General features: G+C 41.2%; 1 protein-coding gene across 3 annotated transcripts in view; it reads left to right on the forward strand.

Annotated features, from left to right (window-relative positions):
* The window catches only part of LOC137372936 (sterol O-acyltransferase 1-like), a 107,767-nt gene extending 86,504 nt beyond the window's left edge, over positions 1 to 21,263 (forward strand). For 2 of the 3 annotated variants that reach the window (XM_068037448.1, XM_068037447.1), the window contains exons 10-16: positions 334 to 379; positions 1,614 to 1,743; positions 4,391 to 4,488; positions 5,673 to 5,771; positions 7,149 to 7,284; positions 12,591 to 12,736; positions 12,825 to 21,263. In XM_068037448.1, the coding sequence (XP_067893549.1) occupies positions 334 to 379; positions 1,614 to 1,743; positions 4,391 to 4,488; positions 5,673 to 5,771; positions 7,149 to 7,284; positions 12,591 to 12,736; positions 12,825 to 12,881 (712 nt within the window). In that variant the 3' untranslated portion in view covers positions 12,882 to 21,263. Of the gene's footprint in view, positions 1 to 333; positions 380 to 1,613; positions 1,744 to 4,390; positions 4,489 to 5,672; positions 5,772 to 7,148; positions 7,285 to 8,713; positions 9,123 to 12,590; positions 12,737 to 12,824 lie in introns of those variants that run through there. The other variant, XR_010975530.1, reaches the window with a different exon arrangement.
* Positions 21,264 to 21,933: the final 670 nt, after the last annotated feature.

Raw genomic sequence — 21,933 nt, forward strand, 5'->3', positions numbered from 1 at the left:
TTAAAGGCTTCCAGACACTAAACTTTCAGTGCGCAATTGCCATTCTTTGTTGTGGTTTGGTTCAGTGTCCAATCCTTTCCTCACCTGATATGTTAGCTAGATGCAGTGGAGTAATAAGGTAGTCACTGTTCCAAGCCTGTGCTTAGCATGGAGGAAGCTGGGACCAGCCAGTTTCTGGACCTGTTTTAAATAATTACCTCAAGGTACAAGCATATCATTTATTGATTTTTTTTTTTTTTAAAGTGCTCTTTAAATGAAGCAGGAATTTTGTATTTCAAAAATCAAATTGCATAAATTCATTGATATTTGCTGAAAATTCTTTTTTTGGTACAGAAATCCTACAATTAGATGGAGCTATGTTGCTACAAAATTTGCTCAGGTAAAGCTTTTTAAAACTTGTGTTATTTAACAAACTCAAAAATATTTCTCCAATATAGCAGAACCTCAGTGATCCACCACAATGAAGAGGGCTCATCTGGTGGCTACTGAAAATGGGCAGATATTTGAGAGTCTCTACAGGCAGAACAGTGATCAAAGTAAATCTCCAAGACACATGAATGAAAACAAATACAGTGCAAATAACATTAGCTGGTATCTTTTGTGGGATTTAATGACTTAATTCAGACAGGAGGAGTTTGTTTTTGGGTTGTGAGATGAGGCACAGAATGAGGCTTTCATTCAAAGCCATTTTTCAAGATAATTGTGGATAATTTGAGGATGGATAACATTAGGGTTGGTGGTGGGAGCGGGGATCCACTGCCATCAATTGTGATTGAAACTCATTCAGTAAAAAGTAAAAAAAAAAAAGGGAGGAAGGAATGGTCTTCATTATTATCCTGAGATTTTACATATTCCTATACATTAATGGATCATATTACCAACATTGTCATGCTAAAGGCAGTTTTTGTTTTCGTTGCTGCCTTTCTGGGACCAAAGGGTAGTGGAGTATTCCTCGCCCCACCCATTTTAAAGTTCCTTACTGTGCCACTGAGATGTATTTCCTTTTAAATATTACCTTGTAAGTCTGGGTTAGCTTTAGGTAGTAGCATTGTTGTCTCTGGTTGGAAGCCTTATATCAGAATTTTGCATTGACACTGTAGGCTGACACTCTAATACAGTAAAGAGGGAATTTTACCTTATTAATGTTGATGTCCTTTGGATGATCTGTTAACTGAAGCCCCGTGTGCATGTTCTTGTGATCTTGGTTGTTGAAGATGCTCTGTCACTCTTCAAAGAAGCGCTGGGAGTTATCACCATGTCCCAGCCAACGTTGCTTCATCAACCATTACTCCCCCTGAAAATGAACCTGCCATTTGTCTTGTTGCTGTTTCTGGATCTAGCTGTGTATAACCAAGCAGTTGTTTGTCTACCTGAACTCATTGTATTCCAAAGTAACTCATTGTGCGAAGCCTTGCAATGCATCTGAGGGATGTGACATGGTGATATTCAGTGCAAATGTATGATCTTTTTTAATTGAGTCAACACCATACTGTAAACTTAATGTGCTGGCGCAGTAGAGAGTCAGACAGTTCTCATTCTGTTGTGATAGTGTATTGCACTGTGGAAAAATTTCCTGTTTCTGACTTGTACTACATTTTTGTAATGTCTTTCAGGTTCTGGGCTGTCTGTTTTATGCCTACTATATTTTTGTGCGGCTCTGTATTCCATTGTTCCGAAATATCAGCCGGGAGCCATTCAGTTTGAAAGTCTTAGTTCTTTGCATCTTCAACTCCATCTTACCAGGTATGGCTCATCCCTACACAGTCATCCAGAAAGTGGAAACGTTAAATATAATGCAGGAAGTGCTTGTTCTGAATTATTGATGTGTGCACAATTCTTAGCCAGAAAATAGTGATCAGGAGACTGATGCAGTAGTAGTGTGTTTGAATCACACAAACAAACCAAGCCTACTTTGAAATGTGAAGGAGAGCATGACATGTTGAGTTCTGAAGAAGGGTCACTGACCTGAAACGTTAACTCTGCTTCTCTTCCCGCAGATGCTGCCAGACCTGCTGAGTATTTCCAGCATTTCTTGTTTTTATTTCCAGATTTCCAGCATCTGCAGTATTTTGCTTTTATGATATGTTGTGGGCTATGCTGAATGTCAAGAAAGCAGTGGGAAACTGTCTGTCTGTCTCTTAACTGGTAGTATAACTGTTAAATTAACCTAATTACAGGGCTGATTCAGGAGGCACCATTATACAGTTTACAGTATTCAATTTCCTCTATGTTCACTAGCATGTGAGATTACATGAATACTCCATTCCTTTTAAGTTATTTTTAGTCATGCTTGTGAAGAGTGGAACCAAGCAGAAGCTTTCTCCATTATCAAATTGCAGAAGGTATCTGATGCAGATGCTTGCATAGTGACTTTGGATTTCTTAAGCTATTTTCCCAATGGAAAGATTGCTTTTGCTTTCCTCATTATTTGCCTAAGTTTCTTCAACTTTCTGATATGTCTTTACGTTTCTCTTTGCTTGGCAGTTTAGGAATTCTGGGATTACTTTCGAGGGCAAGACATGAAATGGAAAGAGATCTGGAGAATGAGTAGAGCAGAACATAGGAAGATAGGAACAGGAGTCGGCCATTCAGCCTTTTGAGCCTGTCCGGCCATTCAATGAGATCATTGCTGATCCGCGGCCTAACTGCATATACCTGCCTTTGGCACATATCCCTTAATATCTTTGCTTAACAAAAATCTATCTATCTCAGATTTAAAATTAACAACTGTTCTAGCTTCAACTGCTGTTTGTGGGAGAGAGTTCCAAATCTCTACCACCCTTTGCGTGAAGAACTGCTTCCTAACATCGCTCCTGAATGGTCTGGCCCTAATTTTTAGACTATGCCCCATACTTTTAGAATCTCAAGCCAGTGAAAATAGTTTATCTAGCCTGCCTTTTCCTGTTAATATCTTGAACACTTCGATCAGATCGCCCCTTTACCTTCTAAATTCTCGCGAAAACAGGCCTAATTTGTGTAATCTCTCCTCGTAACTTAACCCCTGTAGTCCAGGTATCATTCTTGTCAACCTACATTGCACTCCCTCCAAGGCCAATATATCCTTCCTAAGGTGTTGTGCCCAGAACTGCTCACAGTACTCCAAGTGGGGTCTAACCAGGGTTTTGTACAGCTGCAGCATAACCTCTGTGTCTTTATACTCCAATCCTCTAGATATAAAGGCTAGCATTCCATTAGCCTTTTTGATTATTTTCTGCACTTGCTCGTGGCATTTTAAAGATCTATGCACCTGAACCCCCAAGTCTCTTTGGACATCCACTGTATTTAACCTCTTCCCATTTAGAAAGTACCCTACTCTCCTTTTTTTGGTCCAAAATGGATAACTTCACACTTGCCCACATTGAAATCCATCTGCCACAGTTTTGCCTATTCACCTAGTCTGTCAATATTTTCTTGCAATTTTATGCTATCATCTAGACTGTCTACAATGCTGCCTAATTTTGTATCAGCAGATTTGGATATATGACTTGCTATGGCATCATCCAAGTCGTTAATGAATAATGTGAATAATTGAGGCCCCAACACAGATCCCTGTGGGACACCACTAGTCACATCCTGCCAATCGGAATATTTACCCATTATCCCCACTCTGTCGCCTACCACTCAACCAACTTCCTAACCATGTCAATAATTTGCCCTCAACTCCATGGGCTTCTACCTTAGTTAACAGTCTCTTTTGTGGGACTTTATCAAATGCCTTCTGGAAGTCCGTATAAATAACATCCATAGACATTCCCCTGTCCACTACCTTAGTCACCTCTTCAAAAAATTCAATGAGATTTGTCAGGCATGACCTTCCCGTCATGAATCCATGCCGGCTGTCCCTGATTAACTGAAATTTTTCACTGTGTTTAGTCACCCTATCCTTGATTACAGACTCCAGCAACTTGCCCACCACAGATGTCAGGCTAACTGGTCTGTAATTTCCTTGGTTCCTCCTTTTGCCCTTCTTAAAAAGTGCAGTGACATGTACAACTTTCCAATCCAGAGGGATCACTCCTGAATCTAGGGGACTCTGAAAGACTACAGTTAGGGCATCTACAATGTGATCCCCTACTTCCTTTAACACCCTCGGATGGAAACCGTCAGGTCCTGGGATTTCTCACTCTTTAGTTCCATTATTAATTTCCTTGTTACTGATGTTTTACTTGACGTTAATTGTATTAAGTCCCTGTCCCCTATCGGCTATTAATTTTTTCGGGACTTCCGGCAAGTTATCCTCCTTTTCAACTGTAAATACTGAGGCAAAGTAATTGTTCAACATGTCTGCCATTTCCCCATTATCAATGAAGGGCTGTCAAAGTCAAGAATTTTGAAAATTATCTCAACATTGCCAATGCTGGGAGTAAAGCTGACTTCTGGTTTGTTTTAGGTGTGTTGGTGCTGTTCCTGGCTTTCTTTGCATTCCTGCACTGCTGGCTCAATGCCTTTGCTGAAATGCTGCAGTTTGCTGACAGGATGTTCTACAAGGTAACCCTTGCATTGATATTTTTTTTTTTAAATTTCAGGAAGCATAGTTTGGAGTCCTGCTGCTATTTTCATCTATTGTGCCTGGCGCCCCCTCTGTTCCCCTCCCTGGGAGGGTCATGGCGCCCCCCCCCCCCCCACTTCCCTCTCCAGGAGGGTCATGGCGCCTTCGCTTCCCTCCCTGTGAGGGTCATGATGTAGTATTTTGAGTGGTTCCTTTACTGCCACCTACCTCTTGAATGGAGAATTAATTGCGTTAATGGCATTACCCAGTTCACAATGGTATTCAGCTGCAATAGATGATTCAAGTTATGCCCCTGGAGTGCCATACAGCAAAGTGTAAGCTGTATAACTAATTTATTTTTAAAAACTATTAGCTCAAATTTATATCTAGCTGTCCAAGCAGTGTTCAGCTCTGAAGATATTTTCCCATTTGATGATAACCTAGGTTGATGTGCATAGATTTTTCACCAATGAATCAAGAATTGAGCGTTCAATTCTTTCGTCTCTAAATTAGAGTATGTTGTAATGGTGGTTGTTTGTGCAAATAGTACCAGCAAATGCGTGGACTTTTCCACAATTCCTATCAACAGTTAATTTTTCATTTTGGTCATACCATTTGCACAATGCTGAAGAAAAGCCAGCAATTTCTGAAGAATAAGGAAAACTGGAGGGCAAACCAACTCTGATTCCTGTAGGGCATCTTCCAGAGACTGGCACGAGAATACTGATTGTAGCTTCCCACAAATGGGTAATGAGACCAGAAAAGGATGTCCTTGATGTATTATATAATTAAATACAATGGCAGGATGCAGGCTTCTGATTTATTCCCTCCCCTCCCCTTCCTAGTGGGATTTTAGTGGTGCTGTTGAAAACCAACTGAGAAGGTGAGGTAAATCAGGAGACTTTGAGGGTGGACTGTTGCCCATGATCAACTATTTCTATCTGGAGCATATTCCATGCTGCATTGGAGGAATTCTATACTAAATGTTTGTTTACAAACTGTTTCTAAGCAATCAAGTTTTAAATTGTAAACCATGATAAATGTACCTCTTTGTAAATCTGTTGCTTTGCAACATCTAGGAGAATGTGGCAATTAGAATGCAATTCTACTTTGATAAGGACCACCATGAAATAGAATTTTCTTTCAGTTTGTTCTAAATTTTCTCTCTCCCATTTCCATTCAGGACTGGTGGAATTCCACATCATTTGCAAACTATTACAGGACCTGGAATGTTGTGGTCCATGACTGGCTGTACTATTATGCGTACAAGGATTTTCTTTGGGTAAGGAGCTATTTCCAACCATTGTTTTCACATGAGAAAGCGTATCTCTAATAGAGTTGTGGAAGAAGCAAATTACAGTTCGTTTACATTTTTCATATTAACTGGCATCAATAATATAAACACAGTAAAGCTGTCTAAAATATCAGAGGTACTTTCGGCTCCCTCTATTCTGCCGATGGGACCCCAGAATAGCACTCCCATAGTCAAGGCTCATTTGTTCTGCTCTGACTTCTAATGTTCAATTCCAATTGGCAAAACATTGGCTGCATTAGAATTTCCTTTTAATGAGCTTTTGGTTGAAGAGTTAAGATTCTGGTAGTGAGATTCCGGTAGTGCTATTTTGGGGTCTCATTCAGTAGAATAGAAGGAGCCTGAAATACCACTAATGATTTTTGGATAGCTTTACTGTATAACTCTTGACATCCTGAAGTAGTTGGCCTTATACCATAGAGAGCTAGATCAGTTTTAAATCGTAACCAAATATCATACACCTGCTGGATTTAGGCTGATGCAAAGTTGGCACCAAAATTCTAGCACTTATGAGTTTGGTAGCAAAATTAATTTTATTTCAAGGCAATTGGCAGCTGTGAATTCCAGTTGTGTTGTGCATTAATGTATCAGTTCAAGTAGGTGCTCATAGAAAGCATAAACCTCCTCTCCAGAAACAGCATGTATGCCAGCCCAAGTTCGTCGTCATCACCTGCCAACAGTGCTCCACTAAATAAAACACAGCATTCTTCAGATTCACTCCATCACCAAATCAAAATGTTAATTTTTTAAATTCAGCTCGTTTTATAAATGCTGAAAGTGTGCATTTATATCTTTAATACAGAAAAATTCAGCTGAGTTAATTGAATTAAAAGATTCATTACAGCTTTAAAATGATGCTGTGGCTTTTCAAGGTTTTTTTTAAACCATCAGTATGTATTGCTCAAAATATAATGTTTATTTCAAAATATTGCATTTGTTTGGAGTTTATACCTAACATTTTAAAGGCTCTACACCACATCAATTAAAAGCAGCAGACCTGGTATAGATTGGAAAGGGGGAAGAGCAACGATAAGTTACTTAGCATTCCCATGTTATCTTGTATCATTAAAAGAAGTTTGAATCTTGTGGTGTGATGCATGAGATGGCACCATAAACCTCTGTCCCAATGCAAAACAGAAACCAAAGATTTAGTGTTGAAATTGAGTTAAACTTGGAGTTGGTTTTAGAGCCTGATTGATTAAGCAGGCAGTCTCTGGATTGTACTTGAATTACCCTAGCCTACAGGCTAAATGGCCCTATTTTTAACTTCCAATTCAACCACAGCTTGCAAAATTTGCAATGTTCAAATGCTTGACTTAATCCTGTTTAAATTTTATCTATTTGCAGTTGTTCACCCACCGGTTTAGGGCTGCTGCAATGTTGTCTGTCTTCACAGTGTCTGCTGTAGTTCATGAGTATGTGCTGGCAATTTGCTTTGGGTTCTTCTATCCAGTCCTCTTCTGTCTGTTCATGTGCTTTGGAAGTAAGTATTTTTGTGTTTTTGCTTCAAAACCTACTGTACAGACATATTAAATGCTGATCATTATCAATGTGTGTGGTTATTAAAGCATAGTGTAAAGCACAGCAGTCTGTGAACTTCACTCCTGATTTTTGGCACGATTTACCCCTAGCCATCACCTCTCCTGAGGTATGCACAAGGCAATAATGCTTGGGCATGTCCACATGCCATGTCTGGGGACTAAACCTCCTCTGAGTTCCTCTGAAGCTTTAGCCAGGGGCTGCAAGGGACGAAGTTTCCATGTGTTACCATGTGGAGGAACAGCAGAGTACTTGCTGATGGAGAGGCTGTGCACTGATGGAGAGATTTACGCATTTGGCTCTCCTTTCTGCATTGCTGTTAACCAGCGGTGTGAAAATGAGAAGCATACTAACACTCGTCAGTTATGCATGAGGCACATCAACTGTTGAACACACACAATCTGGTCTATAGCCCAAAGGTGAACTGATTTCTAAATGTCATCTTTCCGGTAGCTCCAGCATCCAAGCCGGCACTGAATGTAGTGTTTTGCACTCCTTTGGGCCCAGTTCGGGTGGTCAAGAGGGGGGGAACTTGACCTTTGGACGCGGGTTTTGCTGCAGCAGCAACAAGTGATGAGCCCAACTCGATTAGTGTAAAGAATGGGTGCTACAGGCTGTCTCTGACAGTGAGAGGGACCATTGTGTCCCACTGGTGAGCTACCACCCACCTCATGCAGGGCAGCACCTGACTTGTGAGGTGCTGATCCGCCATGGTCCATCTGTTTCAATAAGTGCTTGGAGCTTCAAGTCTCTGCTCAGCAAGTGGACCAAATCCATCACAGGCAAACAAACGAAAAGCAAGATACCAGCTGTTTGGCAAGTTGGAATGTCTGGTGCATGGGATCGACAGATGACTTGCAGCTAGTTGACAATGCCCACAAGGTGGCTGTGATCGACAAACCTTGATCGGCTGAACCTTGACATAGCTTCCCTACAGCAGACGAGATTTGCTGCGAATGGATTACTGACAGAAAAGCATTATGCATTCATCTGGCAGGGGAAGAATTCAGAGAAAATGCATGAGCAGGTGTAGACTTCGCTGTAAGGAACTCTCTGCTCTCGATGATAGAACCTGGGTAAATGGTTGTGAACTTGTTCTCTATCCGCCTCTCAACTTAAACAGGGCCAGTTAACCTCATCAGTATCCATGCTCCAACACTGTTCTACAAGGAATTTGGACCATCAACAGAATCCCTAAGACAGAACATTTTTAGCTACTGGGGGATTTCAACCTAAGAGTGGGTGTGGACCATGAGGCATGGCCCTCTTGCCTGGGACATCACGGCTCAGGAAAGATAAAGGAAAATGGACAGAGACTATTTGTGCTTTGCTGCTGCCATGATCTTTGTGCAACTAACACTTTTTGTATTCAGGTCAAACCATGCCACAAGGTGTCTAGGAGACATCCTGGGTCAGGACATGGGCACCAACTGGACTTGATCATCACCAGACACTCTCAACAGCATCCTCCACACCTACCATAGTGCTGACTGTGACATGGATCACTGTCTGGTGTGCACCAGGTTCAGGATGCAACCCTTGAAGCTTTTCCATTCAGAACAAAAAGGCTGTCCGCGTATCAACGTCAGGCTAACATTGCTGTAATGGAACCTGTCATTGAAGTCAAGCGATCCACTCTCATTGAGAGAAATCTGGGCAAGAAGACTGAATGCACTAAGGGCTGCTTGAAGTAAAGGCCGGCAGACAGCTAGGTGTTGCGTCAATGACTACTGGTTACAACTTTGCTAGAATATCCAGATGTCTTCTGACACAATGCTAGAGGTATGTGTAATGGGATCAAAAAGGCATCGGGACCATTAGCAAAGAAAACAGCTCCATTGAAAACAGGCAGGGGAGGTCGTCGCCGACTACAATAAAACAGATGGAGAGATGGGTAGAACATTACGTTGAGTTGTACTCAAGGGAGAAAACAGTCAGAGGAAGCTGTAGACACCATAGAGAGCTTGCCTGTCATGGAAGAGCTAGATATCGAACCCACTGTGTAAGAGCGTAGCAAAGTTCTTGACTTGCTTGCCATTGGCAAAGCTCCAGGTGATGATGCTATACCACCTGAACTCATCAAGCATGGGAAACAGCATCTGCCTGAACTTCTCTGTCTCTCTGCTGGAGGGTGGGGGCAGTGCCTCAGGATATGGGTGATGTGCAAGAATAAGGGTGACCGTGGCAATTGCAACAACTATCAAGGCATCTATCTCCCTGCTGAGCATCATGTAAAGAGTATTTGCCCATGTTGCCCTTATCAGACTGCAGATCTTGGCTGAACGCATCTGTCCCAAATCCCAGTGTAGTTTCAGAATCGGAAGTTCCACAATCTACATTATCTTCAGTCCGGCAGCTGCAAGAGAAATGCCATGAACAAAGGAGACGGCTACATGTTTCCTTCATCGACCTTATCAAGGCATTCGATAATGTGAGTAGAGATGGTCTGTTTAAGCTGCTGAAGAAAATTGTCTGCCCGGCAAAGCTGCTCAGAATGATCTTTCATGAGGTGAGGGACAAGTTCAGCTATGACGGGCAACATCGGAACACTTCGAGGTTCGCAATGGGGTCAAACAGGGTTGCGTTCTGGCACCGACACACTTTTTGGCATATTCTTCTATGTCATATACCTTCAGTTCATCTACAAAGGGTGTCTACTTACATGCCAGAACTGACAGCTGTTCCGCCTTGCCCGTCTAAGATCCAGACAAAAGTGTGCCAAGTCTGCAGAGAATTGCTATTCGTCCATGATGCAGCACTAACATTCCATACTGAGGAACACCTTCAGCGGCAAATAGACAGATTCACGCCTGTAAAGGTTTTGCTTTGACCATCAGGATCAGTACGACAAATGTCATGATCCAGGACATTGCCATACCACCATCAATCAGCATTGACAATGTGATGCTGGAAGTTGTTACCTTCACAATCACCAGCAATCTATCACTTGATACTGAAATCAACTTTTGCATTGCAAAAGTTGCAGCAGTTATGTCCAAACTGAGTAAGAATGTTACAGCAGCAACCTGACGGCGAACACTAAATTGCAAGTCTATGACAACTTATTTTAGCGCCTTTGATGTAATAAAATGTCCCAAGGCACTTCACAGGATTATAAAACAAAATGGCATTGAGCCAAATAAGATATTAGGTCAAGTGTTCAAAAGCTTGGTCAAAAAGGTAGGCTTTAAAGAGTGTCTTAAAGGAGGAAAGCGAGGTAGAGATGCTGACAGGTTTAGGGATGGAATTCCAGAACTTGGACCTAGGCAACTGAAGACATGGCCACCAATGGTGGATGATTAAGATTAGGGATGCTCAAGAGGCCAGAATTGGAGGAGTGCAGATATCTTGGAGGGTTGTGAGGATGGAAAAGATTAGTGATATGGAAGGGTGAGGCTATGGGGAGATTTGAAAACTAGAATGGGAATTTTAAAAGCAAACCATTGCTTGACTGGGAGCCAGTGTAGGTCAGCAAGCACAGAGGTGATAGGTGAGTGGAACTTGGAATGAGTTCAGACATGGGCAGCAGAGTTTTGGATGACCTCCAATTTACAGAGAGTAGAATGTGGGAGACCAGCTAGGAGTGCGTTGCAATAGGTAGCGAAGGCATGAATGAAGGTTTCAGAAGCAGATGAGCTGAGATGGGGATGGGGGAGGGTGGCAACGTTATGAAGGTGGAAATCGGTGGTTGTAGTGATGGCACGAGTATGAGGTCAGAAACTCATCTCTGTCAAATATGATGCCAAGGTTGTGAACAGACTGATTTAATCTCAGACTGTGGACAGGGAGAGGGATGGAGTTAGTAGCTGGAGAATGGATCTTGGAGTGGGGACAGAAGACCATGGCTTCAGTCTTCCTGATATTTAATTAGAGATAATTTCTGCGCATGCAGTACTGGACTCTACCAAGTCTCTGTTCTCAGTGCACTCTTCTACAGTAGTGAGACCTGAACAACATATGCTAGGCAGGAGAAAAGGCTAAGGAGGTTCCATCTTCACTGTCTCAGATGCATCCTTAGCATTTCTTGGTGGGACAAGATCACCAACTGAAAGGTCCTAGAGTGTGCCAATTCCATCAGCATATGCTCATTTGAGCCAACGACATCTGCAATGCCTCGGCCACGTTCTTCAGATGGATGTTAGATGTAGACTCAGAGACCTTCTGTATGATGAACTGGCAACTGGGTCATGACCTGCTGAATGTCCATACCTTTGCTACAAGGACACTTGCAAGTAAGATAAAGATGACAGACATTGACAGTTGGGGAACAGCCACCAACAGCTGGGACCTCTGGAGGCTGACTGCTCGGAGGGGCATTGGAAGAAGCAAGGAGAAACAAAAAGCTCAGCTGGTTGCGAAAAGGGCCCAGAGAAAAGAGGCCAGTGAATCCTGCACCTTCTCAGGCTACTGCTTCAAGTGTGGCAGGGCCTGCTATGACCGAGTGAAGCCCCTCAGCCATGCCAGGCAATGTCTTACACAGTTGACCACCAAGGCGCAAACCATCATTTTGAGACAATGTCAGGGGAAGGTCTGTGGACTTGGAGCTTTTTAAAAGTTTTCCTTTTACTCCAAGTCCTTGCTCAATGCCCACTGATTGAGAATTTCCACTGTGATTCATTGGTATACTAGTGAGGACAAGAAAACACATATTTGTGTGTACACAGGCCAATTGTAACACCCCTATCCTGAGCTAGCTGAGATTTGCCTTTCTGGTCAGCATAGCTTAGTTCCACACTGGGCAGTACATTGACTCATTAGGCTGTTGAGGAAGCATTACACTTCCTACCTTAATTCCACTCGCCTTTAACTTCAACTAAATCATAACCCTATTTAAGTTGACTTATTACTATTATCTGCTAATAACATTACAAAGGTGAGTGATTGTGTTATAGGATCATGAGTATTCTGATGCTTTATGTTTTGATGTGTATTGTTTGATTACTTTATAATAACAATAGACAGATGAACCTGTTTTATTTGTAGTTAGAAAAATGTTTTATGCACCCTTGTCATTCATCCCCTCGTGCTGTTAAATTTTCCAGTGGGAGATGTGAGAACAGGACTGTCTGGTTGGCAGTTCACTTTTTTGAAGCCTACTGAATAGCTTATGTGTAGAACGGAACCGTGCTATTGAATGCAATGTTGCGGTCTAGGCTGCTACCAACTTGCATTTAATGGTCAGTAACTGCTGTCTTGATGGTGAAAGTTTCTTCCAGTGTTCATGGATTTCCTCCTCCTCCTCTTTATTAGTGGCGTTCAATTTCGTACTGCATGACCGCCGGAAAGGTCCCGTCTGGAATGTGGTGATGTGGACTTCGCTGTTTCTGGGCCAGGGCATGTTGGTGTGTCTATATTCACAAGAGTGGTATGCCCAGCAGCACTGTCCCCTTACTAATGTAAGTCCATATGTAAAAATGAACTGGAAGAGTTTATTCAAATTAATGTGTTTTATTTTGAAAATAAAAATATATTTGTTCTCTGCAGCCCTCCTTCTTGGACTTGTTGAAGCCACGGTCCTGGACCTGTCGCTTGCACTTGTAATGGATGCAACCAATGGTCCCGGTCTTTACAGAAATCTGGGAACATTTTTGTCAGAATACGGCAGCACCTTTCATAAACCAAATGAATGTTTCTCTTGTACCAGATAGTGCCTGCTTCCTCCTCTGTCTTAAGTTTTGGTCATAGAGTTGGATGTTCTCCAAGAACCATTAATGACAGGCGAAATACAAATTTAGTGCTATATATACTGTATTAAGCAGCCACCTTTTGCATCATGAATGGGAGGAATGCTTGAAACAAAATACTGACTGGAGGGGAGGGAGTTTTGGATCTTTAATTTCCCCCCATATAGAAACCTTGAGGAAAATATAGACTTGATTGAATTATGCCTTAAAAAACTTTTGCTGCATATGCACAGGAAGCAGTTTGCAAGTGTGGTATCATTTAATTATTTCATACAACAGTACAAACTTAAAGGAGGAAGATAATTTCTCAGTTTAGCAATGCATATGGCACCAGAAATTTAGTAAGAGGTAGGTTCAGGGCTAGCATTCCCACCAGGCGAGGTCCTTATCTGTCAGACAATTTTGGAAGGGATACAGGAATTTTCTAGAGAGGAGGAAATTGATTAGTAAGCTGTTTTGGTGCTGTCCACCTTCCAAAGCATCAGTCACAGAAGCACGGATTAAGTAATTGTGTATAGCTAAAAACTGATTTCATGGGGGTAGAAAATAAGGCCAAATTGATAGTCCTATATTTGTGAATTATTTATTGGACTGTATCGGAGAAGCAAATGGAATATTCCAGTGTTGAACTATATATGGTTCTTCACCTTTTATTATATTTGGGTGCCTTTTTTATATTGTTGAAGACACTGACCTGTCGTACGGTTCCTTTGATGTCTATCACCTTCTTGTTCCTCATCTAGAATGACAATCTGGATACTTGAGCCTATGCTGAGAACCCTGGCCAATATTTATCTTCCTTATGGTGAGGCCAGGTATAATACCCCCATTGCCATTCCAATTGAAATGAGCTAACTCATGTCACTGGGAATGATCTCCATGGGCCAGCACATTGGGCAATGCATTTACTGATTAAGCTAGATTCACTTTGTATTTCTCAACCATTCTGGTTAGAATTATATCATAGTTACTGTCAATGATGCTGTTTGGCATGATTGACAACTTTACTGTTGACCGGTCTGATAAGTAAAATATTTGTTTTTAATATCATAGGATTGAATTTGCTCATGAGTGATCTGCCTGGATAGTCTCCTGCAACAATCAGCATAATGCTATGTTTCTGCATTGGCAGATCTTGACCTAGCTTATTCATTCTAGGACAGTAATAGTTGAACTTTTCAAAATAAAGGGAAAATAAAATTACCAACAGCAGACTTCATTTTGATAATGGATTCACTCTTAAAGCTGTGGGGTTTCAGAAATCGAAAATCCTGGGGGCTGATTATCTTCATTTTGTTTAATCTATATTGCTACAGTTGAATAATCTAAAAAGAGCACACTTGCCTGCACCTGTCCTAATGTAGTAAAGCTGCCAAAATAACCATCTCCAAGGAATAAAACTGAATCTTAGCAGTGAAGTTAAGGTGTTAATGTCTTGAGTATTGGAGTTTAATTCTGAATCCATTAACTGCGAAAATGTCAATTTATAAATCATCAGTTTCCTTTTAACTATTAGATTTTTCAAATGAGAAAGCTAGTGAGGTGAGTCCGTACTGTAGTAACATGTAAAGGTGGCTGCTTATTACAAGTGACATTTAGTATACATTTTATTGTATTACTTTTTCTGGATTGTTTGCTACTGTTTGAAATCTTGGATTGGAAGCCAAAAAAAACTGAAATGTATAATGAATAAAACAACACATTTTCCTGTCTTTTCATCCTCTCCTCCAAGGAAAGTTAATGCCCAGGGTAGCATTTAGGAGGTTCTAAGTGTATATAGCACCACACTGTATATAGTCCAGGAAAATATGTTGACTTTTAAGGCCCTTTTATAGGAAATTACTTTAAAAGTTTACCCCAATGATTAATTTTTAATCAATGTAACTGCCTTACATAGTCATGTTTTGGGCATGTCCCTACAACGGTTCCACAGTTATTACTCCTGAGCACTGTGGCCAGTACCTACCACTAGTAAGATTTTTTATTTCTAAACATGGAATTACATGTGCTAATACAATGCAGAACTTATCTTGGAGGGTGAGGAGTGGAGAAGAAAGGTAGCTGACATGCCAACTCACCCAGCAATGTCTTGTTTACTGTTAACCAATCCAAGCAGTCCTTGGCAGTATTGTGGAAAAAACAGTAGCCCTAGTCTGCCCTTCCTCATGACAGAAGGTGGCTATCCAACCAACAGTTTCCACTGGGAAATAAAAGGTATTTTAAAGCAATATTTATCATAAAAGGTTGAACGGGGGTCTGGGGGGAATTAATTCCTATCTGAACCTTTTTGCTTTTCCTGGTAGTTGGTTGTGTACTGAATAGACTTTACACCAAAGGCAATGGGATGGAGCTGAAGGGACCTGTTTAATATTTTTTCTGAGATTGCCATATACTTTCAATTACAGTTTTGTCTCCTAATGCACATTTCATTCTGATTCCACATTGAAAAGTCATCCTGTGCCAAATGTTTCTTTTTCTGTGTACACTGATATGGATCTTGAACTATGCTGGTCATTCCTTGGAAAGAGTGCATTTACAGACCAATGTATTGCTTCTCCTGCCCTTGGCTCAGCCAAGCTGCATGTGCTCAGCTGTACAGGACTCTAACTTGCTCTGTGAAGTGCTCAGTTTTTAATTGCAAGGGGGTGATGACTGAATTGAGGGCTGGTGCCTGGAACTCTAATAACTACTTCTGGTAAATCATTCTTTCTGCCAATATGTGTCATAAAATAGTGGCGTGCAGGTTTGTCCTTCATTGTATACAGAGTTGCTTGAGATTGAAAGCACTCCAGTGGGGAGGGCAAGAGTTATTGTCCAAGACTATAATTGAGCATATCACACTGGTAACAGTTTTCTTCCCCAAAAATTCATACTCAAGTTATTTGGTTTCCCTTGTCAGACAAAACCTTTGAGATCAGTGTGGGAAATAGCAACTGAAATCTTATTCCAAATTGTTACACATCTAGCATTAATGCCAGTTAATTCCTTATTACTGTATAGATTCCCCCCCGTCCTGCGCCCCCACCACACCACCCCAGAACTTTGCACTCCCAAGTATTTGCTATTCTCATACCCCTCTCCAAGGCCTATAATGTATCGCAAAGACAATTTATGATTTGAAACTCCATTATCTCAAAGGGAAGCAGTGTTTTGAAAAGCAGCACATGCTTCAACATGTTCAGAGGTGAAGCACAGATCAGATTAATATTGCATTTTATATTACAATTCTTCATCCAAAGATATATTTAAAATGGGTACAAATATTTTTGGGATATGTGTTAGCTTGAAGGCTGGAAATGTCCATGAAAGGGACCTTGTGAAATGTTTTGTTTGAAATAAATGTATGATTAATGGGCACTGAATAGGCAACATATTTTAAAAATCTCTTTGGTGGGGTGGGGGGTTGCTTTGACGCTGTCAAACATGATCATTTTTAGGAGATCGTTTTGTTAATAGCTTGAACAATTGCTGGCTGATGAATGATAGAGAAATGCTGCTGGAGAGATGAAAAGATTTTCTCAATGTACTGCTGATATTCCAACCTGCGATCAAGCATTTGGAATATGCTTGTAAACTATTCAGTGACTAGTCTTTGGTCTTGATCATAAAACGCCATTTGATTCATTTAAAATCAACATGTAAAATAAGCCCATTATTTTCAGTGTCTGGCCATATTGTATGAATGCCACAAATTGTAATAAAGGATCTCTATTCTGCCATTTTGGCATGTAATTTGTTTAAAAAATATATATAAAAACACTTGGCTCCAGATAATGCACTGCAAGAAAAAAGTAATCGTCTAATATCAGTTACATGGCAGTGTATGTGTCATAGCACAAATACTTGATGCTTCTGTTTGTCATAAGCACTCATACCTCGTGAAAGGATGGATTCCATTGCCCTTTGTGGCAGTGTAATGCTAAATTATATCTTTAGCTGGGAGAGATTTAAAAGGCTGGTACGTTACTCAGGTGCTATTTTTAAAGAGTTGGAAATTTGCGCACACTGTCTGATGTCATAGAAACTGGCTTGTAACTCCTTATCTAACCTTTGAATACAGTTTTATTGGTTTAATTCATTGCACAATGCAGTTTAGTGCATTTCTAAAATGCATTCACTTTTCTGTGAATTTTTGTCCAAATAATGTCCAAAAAGCTGCTGTGAGAAATGTTTTCACTTGTTGCTGCAGAACTGATTTCAGTGTTGACATTTCAGAGTACAGGATGTTGTCTGCTCAATTGCTTTTTGTAATTTGTGACCTTGAATGTCTATTGATTACCATTTTGGAACAGCAGGTTAAATCATTTTCGTAAAGGACTTACACTTATATAGCACCTTTTGCTACCTCAGGATGTCTCAGCTTTACAGCCAATTAAGTACTTCTGATGTTTAGTCACTGTCTTAATGTAGGGAAACAAAGAAGCCAACTGGCCCAAGCAAGGCCACACAAGTAAGAAGTACAAAGTACATGATCCTGTATAATATGTTTTTAATAATAGAGGAATAAATATTAGCCAGGACATTGGATGAACTCCCCTGCTGCTGTTCAAATAATGCCATGGGATCTTTTACGCCCACTTGAGAGAGTAGAAGGGGCCTCAACTTAACATCTCATTTGAAAGATAGAACCTCTAACAGTGCAGCACTGAAGTGTCAGCCTCGATTTATGTACTTGAGGCTCTGGAATGGGGCTTGCTCTCATGAACTTGAGTCAGACACGAGTGCTACCACTGAGCCAAGTCTAAAATGAAGTTGATATTTTATAACTTTTTTTATAGACATATATAACCAGTTTGTTTTTACAGCCATCTTGCAGTACAGATCACATGACAACAAGTTCAGCTTCATCCTTGATGGTTGGCAAACTCCTGATACATGGATAGAATTAAAAACAAAATTACCCACTTTGATTTTTTAAAAACTTGCTTAGTTATGAATCTTTCCCCAGAATCAAGAGTAAAGTAAGCCATCAGGCAAAATGAATGAATTTGGAACAGATATCAAAATTTGTTCAAGCTTTGAGCTACTCAGCTTTAAGACCAAACGTTGTGCAGGGAATGGGGTAACTACATCTATTTGTGAGACAGCAGGGTTCAATATCTACATGTAAATGTCATTGGGAATGGTGTCAGTCCTACTGTTTTGCTTTAAGTCTGCTTTGTGGCATTTCTGGATTAATTTATCAGCCCTAAATGGCTCTGGTGGGAATAATTTGTAATGTAATTAACATTATTGGGATTGCCATTAAGTGCAAAAGGGAGTCTCATGGGGTCAAGGGACTTATTGGCATTGATATTGTCCAGAAATTTTAAGAGAATCTGAATTAATGGCAAATGGTTGAATTAATAATGGTGAGTATCAATGCATCATTTTCATGGCACAACTTCCCAGCAATTTCTGACCTTGTATTTTGATTTGAGCTTTTAAAAATATATATTGTGGCCTTAATGCCACTTTTGCATTTCTTTATTTGTGGCTGGAGTCTTAAGTATTACTGGATATGTGTGCAAGAGTTGTAGAATGAATATTTTATCCATATCTTTTGGAAACATGTCAATCCCTAAATAGAAGGATTGGACAGATCACCTTTTCTTAGTCTCTGCCAACACCACTCTGCAACCAGGTTATAGAGGTATGATGGCAGAACATGGTTTGGCCACCCCTCTACCTAGCTTTCTTTGCTCAATCCTTGATCTTCTGACATAGTCCCACCTGAAAAATGTAATTCTGGGCAGTGATCTGTCCGCCAGCAATTTGTGGTGGCGCACCAATGTGGTTCTGCTTTGTGCTGTCTTTTTTCTAAATTACGCATCTTTCCCTTGCTTTTCTCCACACCTTGTGCTCTGTCAAACTATGCAAATGCCAAGATGGACACTTGACATTGTATTTCTGTCTGGAAATACTGATATTGGATCGAACAAATTTTGTCTTCAACTGAGGCAGTAGCAACAATTTACAGAACACCTCTTCCCTCCTGATGGCCATTTGCCCTCTCCCTTCTAAAGGAAGATTAGCACGGAAAATCATTTCACCATGTTTTCCTGCTCCACATGGCAAAAAAAAAAATAAAGGAAAGAATTGCATCGAGCTAATTTTCAAAAGGTCTGTTTTGGTAACTCTACACATCTTGAACTTTATCTGTAAAATAACATGTTGGCAACCAAGCACTGCATAAATAGATGGCTATTAATGTTTACAGAAAATTACATTCTGTACTAAACACAAGATCATAAATAGGAGCAGGAGTAGACCATTCGGCCCCTTGAGCCTACTGCGCCATTCAATATGATTGTGGCCTTGACTCCACTTTCCTGCCTGCCCCCCATAACCTTGATTCCCTTGTAGATCAAAAATCTGCCTAGCTCACCTTGAATACATTCAATGACACAGCCTCCACTGCTCTCTGGGAACAGAATTCCAAAGATTAATGACCCTCTTAGGAGAAATTCCTCCTCATCTCAGTCTTAAAAGGAGAGCCCTTATTTTGCAACCATGGTCGGAATTTTATGTCCCACTAAAGAGCGGGCTGGGAGAGGGGTGTGCGTAAAATGGAGTGGGGGGTGGGGGGGGGGGCCCCTTCCCGACCAGCCTCTGCTGCCGTTTTACGTGGGGCAGCGGCAAGAAATGGTCTGATCAATGCCCTTATGTGGCCAATTAACGGCCCCCATGGGAATTTTACGGTTGGCGGGTGGGTGAAAAACTGCCTGATAGAAGTAGATGGTAAAGGCCTGCTCAGGTCTGCAAATGAAACCCGACCCGAGCCCTTCCATTTTTTTCCCGCGTCCGACCCAACCATCAGTTAACCTACCTTCCGTTTATCACTTTGCTGATCTACACAAGCTTAAAATAACAAAACCACCTTTCTAATCCAAAAATTAACAGTGGAGCCACTTACCTGTGATTTAAGCATGTCCGACCCGAGCCCAAACGTCTGAGCCGGAAGTGCAACCTAACCCGAATCTGACACGTGCTGTCGGGTCGGGTAGCAGGCCTACAGTAGATGGCCCTGGGGGGGCATCCTGATCGGGCACTCTGTGCCTGACGGAGGGCTGCCCCCGGTGCCCAAACTGTCCCTTGCCTCGCCAGAGCCCAACCGATTGCTCCCAGCGAGGCTCCAGAAAGTTTCATTCTCTGGTGCTCCCCGACATCTTTATTTTTCAGCTGGGTTGCAGTCCCAGCTGTGGCAACATCTGGTGGCACTGTTGGGATTTGGAGCTGCTGGCCCTCTGATTGGCCGGCAGCTCCATTAGGCAGGACTTCCTGCCTCAATGAGGTGGAAGTCCCACCTAAGACCAATTAAGGGCCTGGGGATTGTAAAATCTGGTCTGGGTCCCCAGGCCTGGCAGAGGTGGGATCGCCACTGACTTTTCAGCTGGTGGACGGCTACCCTCCGGCCACCATAAAAATTACGGCCTTATGTCTCCCAGTTCCAGATTTGTCCCGAGGGGGAACATTCTCTCAGCATCTGCCCTGCAAGCCCCCTCAGAATCTTATCAGAGATATTAGCTTAGAAACCATTTGAGTGCTCTAAATTAGAACGACTTGAAAAAGTTTGATTTCTCAGTGTGCACCCCTGTACCACTTTTTGACAGATCTGCAACTAAGCAACTTCATATCCTTGGTCTCAGGAAATATTTTAGCACAAATTCCAGAGTACCAATCTCCAATAAGGGAAGTCAAGGGCACCATTTACACATGAACAAAACCATCTTGATTTCAGTCATTTTTCCAAATTGATAGAATCTGTTGAACAAAATTTGGGCCTGTTGTGCACCTTTTGTGTGTTTTATATTGTGCTTATACTGGCTGCAGCATATTATAGTGCACTGACTTTCAGTGCTATTGTGTATGTTTATTAAAAGGCCAAATCCATGCCAGTCTTTCACTAGTGATCCCCTTGAAATTAATACATTCCAATAGTTTTGTGTTGTTTTTTCAATGGCTTGGGGAAGTGAGCAGTAGTAAAATGGAGGTAAGGAAACTGGTTTCATAGCTGGGGGCAGTGTGTAAACTTTTTGGGTCAGTCTTTGTTCACTCAATGCCAACTTGCCTCAAAAGTGTAATAAACAATAAAGAAATGGCATAAGTTAATCAGTGTTCAGTGTACCAGCAGTTTCAAATTGTACTATTAACATAAAAACACGTCCTGCTGTGAAAGAGGAAGGACATTTTTTATATTGCCAGTCATTTCTTATAAGTTGTACTTTTAAAATCTAAATAAAATTGTTTGTCTCTTGTTCTTGATTGTTTTGAGTCCTTGTAGAGTGTAATGCACATTTCAGTGCAAGGATTGTGTTTAAATTTTACAAAGCTTTGCTATACCTATTTTTTTACATGACTCTTGTATCTTTGTTTTAACAAATCAGTAAGCCCCATCCAGGCACTTCATTTTGTTTTCCTTTCATCCACCTCCCATTCAGCATTACCACAGATTCTATTATGTGATTCTCAAAAACTTTAATCGATGACAGACGTAGGGAATAAGAGCAGGGGTCGGCTATTCAACTAGATCACGGCTGATGTACCTCAATGCCATTTGTCTTGCACTGTCCCCATATCCCTTGATATTTTTAAAATCAATAAATCTATCAATCTGAGTTGAACATAATCCATGACTGAGCCTTCACTGCCCTCTGCAGTTGAGAATTCCAAAGATTCACCAACCTCAGTGAAGAATTTCCTCCTCATTTCAGTCCTAAATGGCCTATCCTTTATTCTGAGACTCAGTCGCCTAGTTCTAGGCACCCCCACCCAACCCCAGCCAGGAGCAACATCTACCCTGTTGAGCCCTGTAAGAATTTTGTGTGCTTCAATGAGATCACCTCTCCTAAACTCTAGGGAATACAGGCCTAGTCATCTCAGTCTCTCCTCATAGGACAATCCTGTCATCCCAGGAATTAGTCTGGTGA

The sequence above is a fragment of the Heterodontus francisci genome, chromosome 8 (assembly GCF_036365525.1).
Source record: "Heterodontus francisci isolate sHetFra1 chromosome 8, sHetFra1.hap1, whole genome shotgun sequence".
NCBI lineage: Eukaryota > Metazoa > Chordata > Chondrichthyes > Heterodontiformes > Heterodontidae > Heterodontus > Heterodontus francisci.